General features: G+C 41.7%; 1 protein-coding gene across 2 annotated transcripts in view; it reads right to left on the bottom strand.

The window, feature by feature from the left end:
- Positions 1–20,704, bottom strand: part of DNAH8 (dynein axonemal heavy chain 8) — a 322,922-nt gene that overhangs the window by 31,077 nt on the left and 271,141 nt on the right. For both annotated transcript variants that reach the window (XM_043450439.1, XM_043450440.1), the window contains 3 exons: positions 19,675–19,791; positions 17,480–17,581; positions 11,823–11,983 (listed from right to left, as the gene is read on the bottom strand). In XM_043450439.1, the coding sequence (XP_043306374.1) occupies positions 11,823–11,983; positions 17,480–17,581; positions 19,675–19,791 (380 nt within the window). The remainder of the gene's footprint in view (positions 1–11,822; positions 11,984–17,479; positions 17,582–19,674; positions 19,792–20,704) is intronic.

The following is a 20,704-nucleotide window of genomic DNA, read 5'->3' as shown; positions in this document are numbered from 1 at the left end:
TATTTTATAAATGCTCTGTATTTATTCAACATTTTATAAATTGGTTTAAAACTAATCAGACAAATATAAAAAGATGTACATACAAGACTGTTTACGACAGTATTTGTAACAATAAATCCTAAACAAGCTCTATAAAAATCTATATATCTAGTAAAAATGGTGATATAGTTCTATATTAATTGATAAGATAGAGTTATTGAATTGATATTATTCAATATTGAAATGTGTTATTCACTCAGCTGTGTTACTCTTTGCAACCCTTGGACAGAGGAAACTGGCAGGCTCCTCTGTCCATGGAATTCTCCAGGCAAGGATACCAGAGGGGGTAGCCATTCCCTTCTTTAGGGGATCTTCCCAGGTCTCCTGCATTGCAGGCAGATTCTTTACCATCTGAGCCACCAGGAAAGCCCATGAAATGAAGTAGCATAGTACAAAACCATATGGTATGATCTAATTTTTTCTTGATAATATCAAGTGTATAAGTAATAGAAAAACTTTGGTATGATGAGTTTTTTTATGTGATTATTACTTTTTGGCTTTCTATTTTCTGTATTGCTAATTTTTCTCAATGAAAAAGTATGATTCTTGTAATAAAGTATTAAAACCATTTGCATTTTGAAAAATAGAAAAAAATATAAGCCCTTAGATACAAAGCCCACCACAAGGGTTAAGAACTCAACGGAGATGAATCAGCAAGAAATGTTTTAGGTTCCTTGAAACATGTCTTACAAATCCTTAGTAACATTTATGTTCCACAAAAAGGCCCTCTTCTGCCTTTTCTTACAGCATATGGAATGAGAGTCTTACCTTTCTCTTTCTTCATCTCTAGGTGTGAATTAAACAACCTTTTGTGAAATACCCTACTAACAGGTAGAATCTTAAGGAGCTACTGCTAAAATTATCCAGGATTCTCTGCTTATGAAAAATTGTATTTTGTGATCAGAGGGAATTCTATTCAGCTGGCCTTTAATTCATTTAGGAAACCAGCTGAAGAATGGAGGAGACGCTTCTGTCTTCAGCATTTTTATTGACTGACTGGCATCGGGACGCAAACCTGCATGTCCAAACAACTGCATCCTTTCCAAAAGTCATGGTTTAAGATAACTTTATCTGGACCCAGGCTTTACAGCTGGATTTTGAGTCAGATACAGTGATTATGAGGGCCCTGTGTCAGATCAGTAAATGTTTGTAACCCAACCAGAGTTAGGGTATTAACTCCACATGACCTTTAAGCATATAAATCACACAAGAAGGCCCAATAAGATAGGAGGTGATTTTTAACAAATGAAAATGGATTTTGTGTAATTTTACATAAAATTTTAATCTCTAAATTAAGTTTTGTTGAATAACCTCTATTTAGATGTTGGGGTTTTAGAATAGCCCAAAAGTTGGAAGACAAACATGTCAAGCACGCGCACAGATGAACATATGAATAGAGAGCAAAATGTTCTGGTAAAATGGCACCAAAGACACTTGCAACCCATTCCTAAACTTTGAAGAATGGTGTTATCCCAGGTTTAAAAGTTGCACTCCGGGGAAGAATTGGGAGAAGGGATAGTTAGGGAGTTTGGGTTTGAGATGTACACACTGCTGTATTTAAAATGAATAACCAACAAAGACCTACTGTATAGCACAGGGAACTCCGCTCAATGCTATGTAACAACCTAAACAGGAAAAGAATTTGAAAAAGAATAGATTCATGTACATGAACAAGTGAATCACTTTTCTGTACACTCCAAACTATCACAACCTTGTTAATCAACTACACTCCAAAATAAAATAAGAAGTTAAAAAAAGAAATTTCACATATGCCAAAAAAGTCATGCAAAGTATAAGAAAAATGAAAATAACTCTGAAGGGGGAAAAAAATCCTATGAAAAAAGGTGATGGGACAACAACATGAAGTTACCACAAGTGAAGGAACCACACGCTATTACATGCATTTTTCAGAAATCTAAATTTCTACATAATTCATAGTATTCCAAGACCTCATTGTAGCTTTAGACAGAGTGAAGATAGAATATGTGGTGAATGGCTGTATTAGGCAAGATGTAGGCGTCATTGTCACCTTACTGAGCATCATGAAATATTAACACAACATTAAATCTCTGACTTTATCATGAACTCCGTGTACCCACATTTCCACTGACTCCGAGGGTTCCCTGTTTCCTAAGTCAAACAAACCCCAAACCTAACTCATTGTTTTATTCTCCTTTTCCCTTCATCTGAACTGTTTCTTGCCCCATCTCCTTAGACATCGATGTCTTCATCCAGCTGCTCAACCTATGAATTCAGAAACAGCCTTCTTCTGTCATATTCCCCAGTGCTTCTTGGTTTCCAAGTTCTACATCTAAATCATTGCTAGGATCCATCTAGAAAATTCCAGTATCTTCATCCCCACTGCCTTCAGAACTGCCCCAAACTCTTTTGAGTGTACCCCAAAGCTTCAAAAGACAATCTCTGCATCTGCTTCAGCCTCAAGGTCAGGGGACACCTCTCTTCAAGCCCCTCTTTCCCACGCTTTAGGTACAAAGGACTCAGTTCTCCACACTTATCATATCCATCTCTGGATTGTCCCTGTGTGTAGGTGCCCCGATCTATGTCTTTTCTCTCACTGAGCTAAAGTGTTTGTTTATTTTAAGTATTTGTTTATGTGTTTGACTGCGTTGGATTTTAGTTGTGGCATGCAGGATCTTCCCGGCAGCGAATGGACTCTCTGGTTGAGGCACACAGGCTCCAGAGTGCGTGGGCTCAGGAACCGCAGTTATGCGGGCTTAGCTGATCCGTGGCTTGTGGGATCTAAGTTCCCTGACCAGGGATGGAAATCCATGTCTCCCACATTGCAAGGTGGATTCTTAACCACCTTGGTTAAGGTGGCAAGGTGGATCCCCGGGGAAGTCTCTATTTTTAATTGTACATACTGCAGGTGTACAATGATGACTCCATATACATATGCATCCCTCCAGATCATCATCTTCCTCTTTACTTGCTCTCTGTCCTTCTTGCGGCCTCCTCACCCCACCCCCACCCCCGGCATACTGTAGTCACCTCCTCCCCACCCCTTCTCCAACCTGAGAACTCCTGCACATCCTCTAAGGTACGACTCCAGTGTGGACTGTCTCACTAGCTTACTTTGACCCCTAAGTTGGAATTTACTGCTCCTTTGCCTTTGCTCTCATAGTAGCATGAATAATACCTCCTGATTTTAGAGTTAACCATATCACACTGCATAACTATTTGCCACTCATCCATCTTCCCTAATAGACGATGAGCTCCAAGGGCAAGGACTGAGTCTTACTGATCTTTGTATCCCCAGGCTGGCTAGGGAATATGTTCTCAATAAATATTTGTTTATTGAATTGAGGCCAACTAGCTTGGATTGCGTTAAACCTCAAATAGAAAGGAGAGCAATTCTCCAATATTTAAAGCGCATGAAAATTTAACTATTTGTTCCTTCTTAAGGTAAAAGTATAGTATATCATCATTACTGTCCATTTTTTCCAGGCACCTTCCTACACACAAAGGGATATATATGTATTCTCAAAACACAGGAGAATCAGATATAATTTAAACATGATTAAATTTAAACAGAGACCTTTAAAGTTTATAGAGAAGAAGACAACAGTAAATTCCATGCATACTAAGAAAACCTGAGCTCATTCTTCCTACCTGTTCTAGCTACAAATAAAAAAGGGGAAAGACTCCATATCTGGAATTCTCAGGAGCTCTCTTGGCTCCCCTTCAGCTTGAATCTTTTCTGGAAACATGCTCTGTACCAGTGGCTGGGTGCCAACGGCGCACACCAGCGCAGACATGACCTGCTTGCTCTTGGCTGGCACCCGTCACGTTCACCAGCTCTCCAGGGGGGGACCGATGGAGTTGTTGCTGCTAGATTTCACCTAAGAAATCACTTTCATGGTGGATTATTTCATTTTTTATGAGGGGATCTGAAAATAGTCCTCACACTATGGATGAGGGGGACAACACCCTAAAAAGCTGACCCATTTTGCACAGGAGCTGGACAAACTCTCCAGATCGCATCCCCACCACACATTTTATTAGGCACAGAATGCTGGGGCTGTACAGTTTACATTTCTTTTTTCCACAAAGTGTTTTCTGTTTGTAAAGACAGGAAAGGCAGAAGCCTAGTTAGCTGGTTAGAATGGAGAATTGTGAGTATCTCTATATGCCTCGGAGAAGGCAGTGGCACCCCACTCCAGTACTCTTGCCTGGAAAATCCCATGGATGGAGGAGCCTGGTGGGCTGCAGTCCTTGGGGTCGTCAAGAGTCGGACCCAACTGAGCAACTTCACTTTCCCCTTTCACTTTCATGCACTGGAGAAGGAAATGGCAACCCACTCCAGTGTTCTTGCCTGGAGAATCCCAGGGACGGCGGAGCCTGGTGGGCTGCCGTCTGTGGGGTCACACATAGTCGGACACGACTGAAGCGACTTAGCAGCTATATGTCTCAAAACCCAAGGGCTTTCAAGAAAACAGTCCACATAAAAGCTCTGAGGTGAAGAACAAGAACTATAATACTCCATGAGCTTTGGTTCCAAATCACTTCTAGAAGAAAAATCTCTCTTTGGAGTAAAAATGGGACTTGCAGTTCACATTGGACTTGCATCTTTGTGGTTTGGGGGAGATGTCTAGGTCATCTCTGTTGGGTGGGACAGTCGGGGGTCATGAAAAATAAAATGCACACAAAAAAACAGAACAGTCTATAAAATACACAATTAACCATCTAATGAGCTATTAGTGCACTGTCATATCCAAGCCAGCCTAGATTTATCTACATCTTCACACATGAAATATCAATGGGCATAAATTTTTTAATAAAAATCTGAAGCTCAAAAGTCAGCTGAAACTAAAGGGAATACAATTAAATTTGTCCTGAATGGAAATGAACAAAAAAGTTGTAATAAGACATTTGATAAATTTCAGAAGGTAGAAAAATATGCCTAATTGCTAATGACTACAGGAGTGAAAATAATTGTTTCTGACATTTAGGTAGTTGAATGTACAGAGTACTTGGTATCTTGTAAGTCTAGATAATAAAATGGGAATAAACTATGCATTTTTTATGGTTCCTATCAAGGTATCTAAGCTCTTGGGAGAGATTTTATTTATTTTAAAGCATTTATTCAGCTGGATTTCCCCTCTCTACTTCAGGGATCGGGCATGGTTAAGCAGGATTGAGGAGATGGTCCCCTCTCCCCCAAATTCCCTTCTTCTCTCAAATTTATGGATGCTAACTTTAGAGTACAGATTCCCATCAAGAGGTTCTCTACAGTGCCCAATTACAGCCACTGGGCCTTTCTGGAAGCAAGAGTGGTGTTGGACAGGGGGGACAGTCAGAAAAACTAGTAAGGATTCCTCTAGCTGGTGACATTCACACAGATTCAGTTAGTGCATCTTAGAAAGGTCACCACCTCTCTAGTTACAACAGTTATCTCTGTACAAATGTTATCAAACCCCTCACTTGGCTGCAGTCCACATGATACACTCTCTTTCCCCTCAGACACATCCCATCATCTTTCCCAACTCAACACACCCTAACAGGACTCTAATTCTCCCCGCCCCCCGCCCACCAAATGCAATCCTGTTCCCAGCTCCTCCACCATCTCAGCTCCCAGATCAGGAATAAGAGGGAATCCTTTACTTCTTTCATCTCACGTAGAACGTGGATAGTCACTTCTATTTGGTGTGGGATGGGTGTAGTAGGGAGGAGACCAGGGGTAGGTTTTAGCTGGGAAGTTTATGGGTTTCCCTGCTGGCTCAGATGGTAAAGAATCTGCCTGCAATGCAGGAAACCCAGGTTTGATCCCTGGGTCAGGAAGAACACCCCCTGGAGAAGGAAATGGCTATCCACTCCAGTATTTCTTGCCTGGGAAATCCCATGGACAGAGGAGCCTGGTTGGCTACAGTCCATGGGATCGAAGAGCTGGACATGACTGAGCAACTAACACCCTTTTGACTGTCACTGCTTACTGCCTCCTGGTGGTTGGTGGTGGAACAGCGAGGCCTTGGAGCACAGCCCTCCAAGAAGGTGGGCTCAACTACCAGGAAGGGGGAGGCCAGGATTACAGTCACCACATATTTCAGAGACCAGAGAGAAGAAACATCAGATCTAGAACAAAGCTCACTCAGAGGTTGAGAACATGACCAAAGGTGTAGCTTCTGACCTGAGCAGGAGACAGAAACGGGCCAAGGTCCCTGGAAAGAGGGGGACCCTAGGGAAGACCCTAGGACAGACTAAAGGTGGAAGTCAAGAAAGAAGAGAGATAAGAGGAGGATCACAAGTCTTACACACCACTTAGTTGTTTCTAGCAGAAATAGTCCTCCAAGTGAGGCAGAGTTACAGCACTCTGCTCGTGACCTCACTCAGTGTGATGAGAGGTTGCAAGATCCTGATGCTCAATTTTGGGAAAAGACAGCTTTTTGGATCTGGAGCACACTTGCCAGCAATGGCAGATGAGCCTCCGGAGAAGGCTGAGAAGAGAGACTTGCCACATGGCGAAGAAAGCTCGCCGTGTCCTCTCTGCAGCAGGTAGCAGCAACAAGTAGATGGAAACCACGGAAGACTCTCAGTCACCGCTCTGTATTCACCAGATCGGTCTCCTTGTGGGGCTGGTTCTCAGCTTCACTCTACCCTCTCCATCTCTCATCATCCCTGATCTCTGCTGGTTCATTCACAGGGTCTCCAAGATGGCCTCTTAGTCCAAACAGCCCTTAAATATAGGGGAAATGTGCTTGGTTTCACTTAAAAGAAGAGGAAATAAAGCTATGCTGAGAAGCCACTTGTCACTCATCATTATTGGTGAAAAATAAGCTTCACCAACACCCTGCTGACTGAATCATACTGTTGACTGTGTGTGTCATATTGCTGGTGAGAGTGTAAAACAGCACAGCCCTCTGTAAGGGAAACTGGAAATATTCATTAATCCTTGATCTAGCAATCCCACCCACAGCAGTTTACTTTGAAAAATACATCTCTAACAACGTGAGAAAACCACAAGCATGAGATTATTAATTGAGGAACTACAGGAGACAGCAAAATATTGGAAACAACCAACATGCCCATCCATAGGAAAATGGATGAATGAACTATCATGCATATGATCCAGGCATATCTATTTCTCTGCGCTTTGGGGTTTTGCACTTCAAAGAGACTGTAATTTTTACAAATTGAAGGTTTGTGAAAACCCTGTGTCAGTCAAGTCTATTGGCACCATTTTTTCCAACAGCATTTGCTCATTTCATATCTCTGAGTCACATTTTGGTAATTCTCACAATATTTCTAACTTTTACTATTATTTTATTGTATTTGTTACAGTGATCTGAGATCAGTGACCTTTGATGTTACTACTATGACCCACTAAAGACTCAGATAAAAGTCAGCATTTTAAAGCAATAAACCATTTTAAATTAAGATGGGTACATTTGTTTTTTAGACATAATTCTACTGCACACTTAATTGGCTACAGTTAAGTTAGTGTGAACATAACATTTATATGCACTGGGAAACTAAAAATATCATGTGGCTTGTTTTATTGTGGTGGTCTAAAATGATATCTCTGAGATGTGCCGTTAATGAGGACGATACCTATGAACATGTAGATGATTACAGGATCATCATTGTTAAGTGAAAGAAGTGAGACACACACAAATATATATGGCAATATATTTACAAACATATATGTGTATGCATATATAGTTACATATATAATTATATACATAATGACAATTTTGTATAAGAGAGAAAGGATAATAAGAATATATATGATACTTATGTATGAGCAAAAAGAAATACAGAGAAGATAAACCAGAAGCTAATGCATTTGGTTGCCTGTTACAGAAGGGAGAATGGGTTGGGAGGGCTGAGACTTTTCTAAGAATCACATTATACAGCTGTGACTTTTGAGCTATATTCATGTTTCACATATTTAAAAGAATCAACGAAAAATTTTTAAAAAGTCTAAAATGTAATACAAATAGAAACAGGTGAATGTACTTATACATCAACTGATGGCACAAACTCACAGTAAAAACAATCTGAATAACTTCTGAGCATAGAGTTCTGTACACTCTCAATGGGATATATTCTAGGGGACAAAAAGAACTGCAAAAAAATCTTGACCTCCAGTTGGTACATCTGCTGTTGGTCATATGGTATTGGTGGTGAAATAAAATAGGATCCTATAGTCCTTTCCTCCCATGTTCTCAGCCTGCCTTTTGTCTGTGGAAAAACTTTAACCAAAGAATAAGTTTAATCAGAGAAGAGAGAAAATGCAGAAACAAAGGAAAATAGCCCAACAAGACTAAATAATAACAGTTCAGTCACTAAGCATGGTCAAGGACTTTTAGTACCTCCTCAAGGGCTATAGATAATGTTCTAAGCCATATCCTATGAGCTGTCTTACAGATACCAAAACCCCTACCAGGTGGAAGGACTTCACTACATGATGACTAGGCTTGTCGCTATGACAAAAACTGCCACAATTCTGGGAATTAACCTCAAGGAAACGGGAACAAACTGACCCTGGAACTGAGGATTAACTGTACTTAAAACAATCAGGATGATGCTGGTCAGACCACCGATGACAAATTTTAAGATGACTGTCAGAGCTGACTGTGCTGTTTCTACATGTAGCCCTCTGCCTCTGTCTATAAAAGCTTCTGCCCCTGAATGTCAGTGGAAGGGAGTCAGCCTTCAGACGGGTGTTGGCCCTCCCCACCGGCTGCCGGCATCCAAAGTAAAGCAAAGTTTCCTTTCCACCAACTTGCCTCTTTATTGGCTTTTGAGCAGCTATCAGCTGGACCCCACTTTCCATAACAGTGTAATTTGGAGCAAATGAGTAAAGAAACCGAAGCGCTGAGAACCTGAGTTCTCCCCGTGGGAGGAAGGAGATCACTGTGTGAAACGAGCAAGGACGAGGAAGAGCCCCGAGGTGTGTCGGTACTGGCGTTACCCACAAGCTCAGGATATTTTAAAAAGCACATATCTCCTATCTGCCCACTCAGAGGATCTATAAGCGCACGCACACACACACACACACCCACACACACAGATGTGATTATGTGGTTATAGCTGTAGATGAATAAACAAACTGATAAATACAGGACAAAAGGAAAGCTAACGGAACAAAATGTTAACAACTGGTGAACCTAGGTAAAGGGTATATGGGTGTTCACTGTACCAGCAACTTTTATGAGGGTTTATAATAGTTCAAGAAAGAAAATCAAGGGAAAAAAAAAAAAAAAGAACAGTTTGTCTTTATCATTGCCTCCCATCTGGATTAGTTTGGTTGCTCTTCCCTGGACTTTTCTAGCTCTGGTTTATCTCTCTTGAGAGCCGGTGACCAAAACTGCCTACAGCAATCCAGTCACAGGAATGCCATCCCTGTAAGCCAGGGTGAGACACTGTCAACCTTGTTTCACATGTTCCTTGGTAGGATCCTGTGGTACCCGACGGGATCAGACCAGACTGTCTAGGTACCAGCCAATGTGGCTCCTGGGGCTTTTGCCAAGGATGGAATCAAAGTTTAGAGCCCTCATAAGTGAACCATTTCGATGGCTAATTTACAAGTACATTAAAACTTACTGGCCATTTTTCTGCCCATTCCCTCGAATTCATGAGATCTTTCTGCAGACTATCTCTATTAATTAGACTCTCCACGGCCTAAGAGAATTTACTATCCCTGACACATTCAACAAATGTGACACTATTCAACAAATAGTGCCTGAGTAGCAGGCACTATTTAGCCCTGGAGCTACAGTAGTGAAAACAGGCAGATATTTCAGACATAATGGAGCTTATGTTAATAAAGATTTCAAAGGGAGGAAAGGAAACCAGGTTGTTAGACGACAAGCAAATAAAGAGCTGGTGAAAAAATCGACAGGAAAAAAGCAGGCAAGGAGGATGGAGTTTGGGGTGGGAGTTGGGGAGTGGTTTGCAATTTTTAAATAAGGCAGGCAGGGAAGGCATCTTTGAGAAGGTGACATTAAGACTGGAAGAGGCGAGAAAGTGAGCTCCAGAGATATGTGAGGGAAGGATGTTCCAGGAGGTGTATTCTATAGTAGGAAGGACCTGTGGTGGGAGCCATCTGGCCTGTCCAAGTAACAGGAAGCTAGCAGAAGCTGGAGCTAAGCAGCTCAATTGAGGGAGAGGGCAGAAGGAGACCGGCCACTAGGTCGGGGTCAGATGGCATCACTGGGCTTTGCAGGTCACCTGTAGGTCATGGTCAGCTCTTGCCCTTGACTTGGAGTGAAGACAGGAGCCTCAGGAGGGTTCTGGGCAGAGGAGTGGTTTGACACACATTTCTAAAGTCTTAGCTAAATTAAAACTCCTTCCCTCGACTTCCCCAGTGGTCCACTGATTAAGACCCCATGCATCCACTGCAGGGGGCACAGGTTCGACCCCTGGTCAGGGAACTAAGATCCCACATCCTGCACATGGCCAAAAAATTAACTAATTAATTAAAGACAACTCCTTCCCAGATGATATTAATTCACAGCTGGATTTCTGAGGACTCCCTTTTATTTCTTCACTTCTTTCCTATCTCCTGTTAACTTACAACAGTCTCTTAAAATAACACCTAGAGCTGCCACCAAAGTGCCATCACTGTTCTGTCATGGGGTCTGAAATGAGTGATGGCCATTTGTGGGTCTTTGGGGGTCACGCCCATGACTTTGAAGACGAAAAGAGGCATGGTAGAGTTTAGAGGATGTGGAGGGGTGAGAATGAATGTGAGTGACAAAGAGGCCTGGAGGCCAAGCCTCGTGCTGGGGCAGGGAGCATGCTCGGGGTGGAGAGAAGATACAGCGGGAGCAGGGATGCTAGGCCAGGACACAGAACCAGGAGGTGGAAATGTCCACGCCCCATCGCAGAGCTGCTGACCTGCCGCTGCAGGTGAGTGACCAGGAGCGAGGCACAACTTACTCCTCCCAGCCGTCACAGCTTAGAATCTGCAGCAGGAGTCTTGGTTTCTTCCATTTCCTTAAACGAGCCACTCTGCTGGACATAAACTCTTGGTCTTTGGTCACTGAGCCCCAGGCATGAACATCCAGGGAGGCTCTCAGCTGGGGTTTCCTGGAGTCCTCTCTGTGGGGCTGGGTGGTCTTGGGTTCAGGTAGGGGCCGAGATCTCATCCAAAGGACGGGCCTGAGAAGGGGCCTGGGACTGAATGCACGTCTTATCTCTTCCTCACCACCTCTTACCACAGTGACCAGGGCAGGGACATCACGCGGAGCCCTTCTGCCTCGGAGCCCTTCTTCCTGGGCTCTGCATCTGTGTCCTCTGCACCGGTGCTCGCGGCATCCGGCCCTCCGAGGCAGCTCCTTACACAAGGATGCAGGTGAGCGAGTAGGGGGAGAGGGGCCATCTCCGAGAGGATCAGCAGAAATACGAGTCCTCCTCCTCTTCTCTCTGCCCTCCTGCACCTTTTACATTCTGTTTATGACCATTATTTTTAACAGATTTTTTGAGATAAAAGGCAAAGAACTAGGAGGCTACCATCCTACCAGATCAGTGGCATCAAGACTAAGAACACAAACTGATTTTATGACACAACAGAGAAGAAATAATCAATGCATAAATTAGAGCTTTAACATTGTCATAAACTCCGGAGCAGCAGGATTTAGCGACGGGCAAGCAGGCCAAGATAGGACAAAATTGTAACTGGGAGACAGGAAGTGACACTACTGTTTTTCACAGTAAAATAAAAAGAAGGGAAAGGAGAGAGATTAAGAGAGCAAATGAAGTGCACAGACTTTGCCAGGCTGGGTTATATCCTTTCAAATTAAAAAACGCCGGGAACTTACGTGATATCAGCGTTCGGGTGAAGCCCGAAGACTTCAGGGTTATCTAGGGATGGCAATGACTGGATGTATTCGAAATACTGATCCAAGGTTTTGCACACAGGGATTTTATACCCTGTATAAAAACAGAACGACGGTTCAAACATCTTCTCACTGAACCAGACCTATATCGGACAGAAAACAGGAGAAATAAATTGATGAATATCTAAATGAAAACCCCAAACTGCCACTGTCAAGGAGATAGGGTCACCTTATTTCCATTTTAAGCATTTTGTATACTGGGTTTGAAAGGCCCTTAACAAAACCACTGATAGTATAGTTAGACATATGTGTGCATGCTCAGGTGCTTCAGTCATGTCCGACTCTTTGCGACCCCCAACGCACTGTAGCACACCATGGGATTATCCCAGCAAGAATACTGGGGCGGGTTGCCATTTCCTCCTCCAAGGAGTCTCCCCGACCCAGGGATCAAACCCACACCTCCTGTAGTTCTTCCACTGCAATGCAGCTGGATTCTTTACCACCGAGCCACCTGGGAAGCCTAGTTAGATATAGATTAAGGAAAAAGAAAGGCCACAATATAAGAACAATGCAAGCCGGTCTCTGTTTAACACCAAAGAAGAAGATCATTTCTAAGGGTGAAGAGGAGAGAGCCAGCCTTGCAAGCCCACCCTCTACTGGAGTAATCTGACAAACCTTGAGTTCACTTTAAAGAGGCAAGGGAACGGACTGCAGAAGCAATAACCACATACACAGACACGCACACATACACACACACACGAGAGCGCATCTGGGCATTTTCACTTCCTCCCTTCTCCCCAGAAACAGGGCTCGTGCCTGGGGGCTTACGCTTGTGCTCAGCGTGGCCCGCAGTGGCACTGAACACCCCATATAGCCAGGAAAACTTCTTACAAATATCTCCCCTCCCACCCTGAGCTGGAGAGCACCCTCTGTTAATTAAGTTATGTCCCTGGACACAAGAAACAAATATATCCAACCATCTTATTGTTTGCCTTAAGACGTCCCTTTCTCATTCTGTGTGAACTGATTATCTATAAGGTAACAGCGAGAGAACAAATAAATACTTGGTGTGGATAGACTTATTCTGAAGTGGAGAAAAAAAAGTGTTGAATGCCTATGAGCCTGCTTTGAGGCAATGACTTCTGTGTCTAAAGGAGCGATTTTCACAGAAGGGAGGGAAATAATGAGATGATGGGAAGAGGAGGGATACAGGCAGGATGTCCGAATCACTTAGAGGACTCCATGTGGAAAGAAATGGGGATTGTGTTTTCCTTCGATTGGTCACACTTTCTCTATTATCTTCCCTCCATATCCTGCCTCTTCCAAGTCTTTTTAGGTCCAGTGATTGCTCTGAAACACCCTGTTCCCTGGTTCTCCCTTTTTTATTCATCACAGTTCTATTCTATTCAACTCCTGTCCACAAGGCGTTGAGCTTAGAACAGGAACAGACTGCAAAGACAAGACACGCAGTCCTTTCCTTCAAGGAGCTTGTGACCCAGTAGAGAGAGAAGCCAGTTATATAATCACCACAATACAAAGTGCACTAAGGTAAGAGACACAGGAAATAAAAATAGCCAAAGTACTAAGGAGGCGAGCCAGGAAGAAAGAAGAGCCTGATGGATGTCAGGCAAAGCTTTATCTAGGAGGTGATTTTGGAGATATACCTCGAAGGACAGGATTTTAGCAAATGAACTTGTGACTGGGGAGACCACACACGCAAAGGTATAGAATAACTGATGCAAAGATGTAAGGCAGGGTGGGTACATGATGAAACCAGTGTATTTACCCTAAGATAAATATAACGTAGAGGGAAGAGATCAGACAGAAAAAGTGAAGTGAGGTCATATTATGGATGACTGTGGATGTCAAGGAGAGGACCAGAGCATAACTGAAAAAATGGGGAGCAGCTGAAAGTCATCAAAGAAAACAATGCTATGATTATGGTCATTGTTTAGAAAGATGCGGTTTTTAGTGATGCAGATGACAAGGGTGGCAAAGGCCATGGGGTCCTCAGCACACAGACAGCAAATGACCACACCGAGTTCTGAGCTGCCAGGTGACAGGCATAAAAAACCAAAATGAACTTTCTTCTTGTTTTCCCACTTCTTTAATAAAGTTCAACAGCATAAAAGAGTAAGTCCACGAATAGCTAGATCTAAAAACACAAAAACAGTTGAGTTTCACCAAATCTGGAGGACATTTTTTGGTATAATCAAAATCCAGAATATGAAATCTACACGGAATTACTTCAGGAGACTCGGGAAGGTAGCCTATAAAAATAAGAAGTCATTCTTCAGGGACAAAGAGCAAAGTTCTACAATTACTGGTTTTAAGGGAGACAGGCCATAAGATGCTGAGAACAGAGAAAACAGACAAGGATTCAAAGATAAGCTCCAAATTGCAAGTCACAGTGACAGAGGATCCGATTTGAAGGCTCTGGTTTTCAACTGAAGCAATTTTCACTCAGGGAACACGGGCCAGGTAAAGTGGCAGCAGATGACAAGCCTTTGCTTCCCTAGTCACCCACACTTTGTTTGAAGACATTAAGCTGAATGTTGATATTTTTCTATATTGAGCTGTCTTATATAAATTTTTAGGAGTCTCCCAGGTGGTGCTAGTGGTAAAGAACCAGCCTGCCAATGCAGGAGACTTAAGAGACGCAAGTTTGATCCCTGGGTTAGGAAGATCCCCTGGAGGAGGGCATGGCAACCCACTCCAGTATTCTTGCTGAGAATCCCATGGACAGAGGAGCCTGGCGGGCTACCGTCCAAGGGGCTGCAAAGAGTTGGACATGATTGAAATGACTTAGCATGCATACACCCATGTATTTTTTAAAGTAAATTTTTTTATATCAGGCAAATACTAAATAATCAGTATTAAAGGTCAGTAAAGGTCAATTCCCTTTCCTTATCTTCCTTGACCTCCCTCAGTTGACATTTCTTCTTTCTTGCTACATTAAAATATATTTAAGTACTCAGGAATTTGTCCTCAGTTTCTTTTCTTCTTTCATCCTCTTCTCTACACTTTCTTCTTAGATGATGATCTCATCTGATCTCCTGACTTTAAATGCCATTTACATATGACAAATTCCAAATCCTTTTCTCCAGCCCTGAGCTCTCTCCTGAGCTCCACCCTGTAAATCCAACTGCCTGTTTATCTTCATCCATTCTCTTATTCAACAAATATTTATTGAGTGCCTACTACGTGAGAGATCCATTCCAGGTACAGTGATGCAAACAGGTAAAGTCCCTGCCCTTATGGAACTTCCAGTCTTAGACATCTCCACTTGGATGTCCAGTAGGCATCTCATAGGTTACATGATGAAAACAGATGACATATGCATATAAAAGCAAAAATTAGAAAATTTCCACCCCTAGTAAAATTTATTTCCCCAGAAATTCTTTCTCTTCTCTGTAAATAATCCCATTCTTCATCCAGTTACTTAGGTCAAAACTAGGAGTGATCCTTGACCCCACTCCTTCCTTCCCCATCAGCATTCTACTGGTAGTATCTGTACAATATGTCCAGAATCTACCCACTTTTTGCAGTCTCCAGTGCCAAACTCCAATTTAGGTACTTGTACAATTATTCTAACACAAATATGCTTACTAAGACATCTTTTTTTCCCCCTCTTTTGAATTTCAGATACAGAGGCGAGTTCATCATATTCCTGTATTTTATTATTCTCAGGTCTCTAGACCCTTTTCATTTTAGTTTTTCCCATTTAGCCCTTATATTCACTCCTAGTCTCCTCTTTGGGGGTTTCTATTTAAATATACTTGATATATGTCCTTGAAAGTATGTATTTACCCTTGAGAAATTATACAGGTACCACTCAATAGGTCTCATTTTATTTTTGAAAGCTCTGCACTCAATGCTATGTTCCTAAGATTTATGAATGATGTCATATAGACCATTTCTTCCAAGTGCTGCTTTGTATTCCATGACAGGCATACAATATCTCACTCCTCTGTTCCTCCTCTAACTCCTCACTTAACTCCTCTAACTCCTCAACCTGACAGACTCCCAGGTTGCTTTCAACTTTCCACTCTCCCAAACAATACTACGGGTAGTGTCTTTGTACAAGTCCGCAAACCTGTCTGAGAATTACTCTGAGACATACACTCAAGAGTGGGATTCTGGTTCAGAGAGTAGTCACATCACACACCTTTGATATGACTCAGCGCCACCAGCGCACCTTTGAAGGGCGAGCGATGGTAATACATGTGCTCACCCACTACTGCTTATCTGTTCTCTCAGGCTTCTTATCTATTCTCTTAGGCTTGTTCATCTCCACAGTGGATGCTGTGATGTGCCACCAAATCCTTCTCCAGGACCCAGGTACTGACTCCCCCAGCTGTCTGGAGTGCTGGCTACTGAGGGCTCACAACATTGTCCCTCCCAGGAATTACCCTGGAAGGGAGCTGCCTCAACCGAAATCATGTCCTTGGGGGAAGAGAGGACCACAGGCAGAATCCATCTAAGACTCCACTTCCGGAGAACCCAACCGACAATGGTGGCCTGCAGCTCTGTGCACAGTCTTGCCATGACATTTTTATACATATCCATATGTGGGATTTTTTTCCTAGAAACGTTCTAGGATGTATCTACCCATAATACTTAATTTCGGTTAAGTTTTGCTCCATTACTTCTCTGGAGATCTGCTTCTGCATATCCTTACCAACACTTATCATCATCCACCTTTCTCCAAATACAGTTTTAAGAAAAACCTTAGTAAAGGTTGAAAAACAGAAATTCAGATTTCTGGTCAACCTCCAGTTTACAAAATAACCCCAGAGCTTATGATTTGTTGTTGAGGTCTCAATTTTGTTAAAATGGGAAACACATCTAAGAATTACCAGCTTAGATCCTAATACAAAGAACCCAAATAACTATAAAATACTCTGATTTTTTTTTCCACTTAGGTAATGTACATTGCGTCTTTAACATGTAAAAGTTTTAAGAATAATTTGAGCCTGGTAGATTCTTGCCTGGAGAATCCCAGGGACGGAGGAGCCTGGTGGGCTGCCATCTATCTGGTGGGGGTCACACAGAGTCAGACACGACTGAAGTGACTTAGCAGCAGAAGCAGCAGATGTATTTATACCATTCATCCTTGGTGTGAAAGCCAGAATTGCTAAGAGATAATATTTTCTAGAAAATGTTTGCTCATATGACCTATCCAGATTTTACTGGGCACCAAGGGGAAAAAAAAAAAAAACACTTCATCAATTTTCAATTGTCTGTTATAATGGAAAGAGATGAGAAAACTCAAATTTTGGCTCATTCTCCAGTCACTTATCTTGGGGCTTGAAATTGCCCTGAAGACTTGCCATCAGAGGAAAAGGCAGAGGTATTATGTCCAGTATTTTTATAGGAGGGGAGGTGGACATGAGCAGCTAATCTATACAGAAGAAGATTATAGATCATTGAGAGTTGATCTTTGTTCTGTTCTGGACCACAAGTAGATTGCTAGTTGGTATGGTTTTGGTTTGGTTGGCCAATTCTTTTCAGTGGCTCTGCTCTATGTTTTTTCCCTTTCAGTTTGGCTTACCTATTATGAACCAAAAATATTCTTATTTAATAGGAATATGCAATGAGAGTGTGTATCTATGCTATTTTTTTCTAAGTTGACTTACTCTAGCAAAGCAGTTAAGCAGACGTTTATCAAAGTCGTCAGTGACTCTGCCTCCATACTGCACCTCTCCAATCATGTACCGAACGGTATTCCACGACACACCCTTTATTAAAAAATAGAAAAGAGAAAAAAAAATAGAAAAGAGTTATTCATTGTCAACCCAAACAAATAATTCTAAACATTTCGATTCTTTCTCTAAAAGAAGGCTCTGAAAAAGGAAGCACTAGCTAGACTGCATTTAAAATTACTCATTATCTTATATTAATAACTCTTTTGCTCTTACACGACTAGAATTGCTATGGTTTGTTCACCAAAGAAAAACTTACAATACTAAACATCAGTGAATATATTGCTCATTGATTATTTAAAGTAGGGGAAAAAGAAGACTATTTTTCAGTCTGTGGATGTAATTACCTATAATGTTCATTATAGTAATGCCAAGCTGTTAGAGCAGAAAAAAGTCACGTTTAATGAGGAAAGGAGAAAAATCAAGTAATCAACGCTTGAATATGCTTTCTTAGTAATATATTTTCTGAATCTGTATGAGAACATCTAGAAAATTATTCACAAGGTTTTTCTACAATGCAATATTTTTCTGACTCGTTTTGTGAGCTATGACTACATCAAAGCATTTATTAATTTCATAGCAATCTTATACTAGCAACACATTTCAGATATTAATAGTTCTTTATTTTAAAAAAGTTTCAGTACATTGGGGGTAGGAGAAGTAAGGATGCTTGATTTTTATTTACTTTCTCTTGGTTAAAATTTTATTTTTCAGCTACATTGCCTTTCAAAGCAACTATTTCAAGATAACTGTCATTTGTACATACAAAAATGATAAACAATCACAGATACAAACCCATATAATGTTTTTTCATCAAAATGTCATACTCAAATTTAATATCCCTTTGTAATTTCTAGGAAAAGTGATGGTTTGATTCTAGATTTCTCCCCAAGCCAGAAAACAGTTCATCATGGCTTACTCTCATCATACTGGTGGTGGAGACTCTATGATTATCTTTGTGAGAAGGTATCTACTCTGGGAAGGAAGAGAGGGAGAGACGGCAGGCAACTCGTATTTACTGAGCCCTGAGAACACACCATACGTTGTGCTTTCACACACAAATACTAACTTGTTTATTCCTCTTGGAAACCATGACCATTTTATATATGAAGAAACAGGTTCTGAGAGGCTCATAAACTTGCTCAAAATCACAGAATAAAAAACAGATTTCGAACTCCTTGGGACACACACGTGAAAGAACAACTGAGTTTGTGTTCTGAGCTCAGTGACCCTGAGGAAGTCCATTGTTCTCTTCAGCCTAGTGTTAGCCACTCAGTCCTGTCCGACCCTTTGAAGCCCCACGGACTATGTAGCCCACCAGGCTCCTCCGTCCATGGGATTCTCCAGGCAAGAATACTGGAGTGGGTGGTCATTCCCTTCTCCAGGGGATCGTCCTGATCCAGGGATCGAACCCAGGTCTCCTGCACTGCAGGTGGATTCTTTACCATCTGAGCCACCAGGGAAGCCCTTAGCTTAGTACCTCATCAGTAAAACAGGGATGATGGTAATGCCTTCTGGATCTGCCTCACCCAGTTGTGAAAATAAGAATGAGAGCCTGCACACGTGAGCACCTTGAAATCTGTGAAGTGCTACACGACCAGTGATCATTGTTACAAATCACTGCTATTTATCTGCATAGAATCTGTTAAGATGAGACTTAAGGTGCAAACGGAATTTCCCATGGGCTGGGAGATAACATTCTTACTTCAGAGGATTCTGAGGTGCCATGAGTGAGATAAAGGAAGGAAAGTCTGATTCAAGGCACACTTTCTCCGGAAGTACACTGAGGATGTGACGTGAAGAAGGCTGTGCTGTTTCTGAAAACAACGAGTTCATCCATCACAGCTCTGACTGTGTTGCGCATGTGCTTGGGAGAGACAGAGGTGGGGTGAGGCTGGGGAACACAAGTGTGAAATGGAGAGCCCCAGTGCAGTCCGATGGGCAGCAGAGGTGTGACTGGAAATGGCTGGTTCGGTAAACAGGTGATTGGAATGACTGATCCCTTTTGGAAGAACTGGGGGGAACCTTAGCAGGGTCACTGCATATCCCAGACTGCAAAGGTCTGTAGAACTTTGATTTAAAGACAGCAGTGAAAACAAACAAACAAAAAAAGAAATAATTTCACTCACTTTCTTAATGTCGCATTCATCAAGATGATTCTGAATAAACTGAACGCTGGCTGAAAAGTCGGCAGAATTGAATTCATAGGGAATATTCCATCCTAAGGGACCAAATTTGCGTCGCTCCTTAAAAACACCAAAGAAAAGTAAGTATTGACTGAGATTTTTAACTTGTATTGCAGCTGATTCCTTTTTATTATTAAAACAAACTACAGTAAAAGTAAAGCATGATACTGAAGGAAGTTGACATCATAAAAGAATATATCCCAAACTAGTATATGGTTTGGGATACATCAAACATTAGAAATACTTTTCCTTGGCTCTAGATGGTTGACAAAAGCAAATCTCTGACTATTTGCCAAATTGGAGTCCGGGGTTTGAAAAGTCTAGGTCTCCACTGTCAGCTCAAAAAAGTGCAGTAGGTGCTCAATAAATAGCTGTTGAATGAATTCACTTATTCTAAATTGGACTCTTGAAAGTTTCAAATGTTAAATGTAAGGGTTTGAATTTTTGCTTTTCAAGTTGAATAACCTAAGCTCACAAGGGTGTTCAGACTCCCTGCTAGTATCACTTTGTAATCCTGCGGTTTCAGATTTTGAAAACTAAACATTTTCTATTGTAAAACATGACATAACTGCTTTTAAACATATTGCCCTTGTTTGTTCTCTCCTGTGAAACAGTGGTTAATCATTTCAAATCATCAAATTACTCATAAATAATCAAACAGGGCTCAAGCCAAATGACTCAATTTTTTTTATATTCTGACACCATTTTAAAGGTATGTGAGTGTTAGAACTGATATTTCCAGACCCTGATCAGCTAGGGTCTGGAACTCACATGTTACCATACCATCAGCTTTCCCTGCCTCAGCACACAATAAGTCTAAGAAAAGTTCAATTATATATTCAGGTTAGCTCCTGACCTTTGATCCAAGTGTCACTCACGTGGAGAGTAGAATCCTGATACATCTGTGGGAAGATATAATTCTACTTCTCTACCTCTAAATGTGTACTAGCTTTTCTTTTTCTTTTTTGCCTTC

This window comes from Cervus canadensis, chromosome 28 (genome assembly GCF_019320065.1).
Source record: "Cervus canadensis isolate Bull #8, Minnesota chromosome 28, ASM1932006v1, whole genome shotgun sequence".
In the NCBI taxonomy this organism is placed as follows: Eukaryota; Metazoa; Chordata; class Mammalia; order Artiodactyla; family Cervidae; genus Cervus; species Cervus canadensis.
The sequence above is the reverse complement of the archived record's forward strand: the minus strand, read 5'-3'. Positions and strand labels throughout refer to the sequence as shown.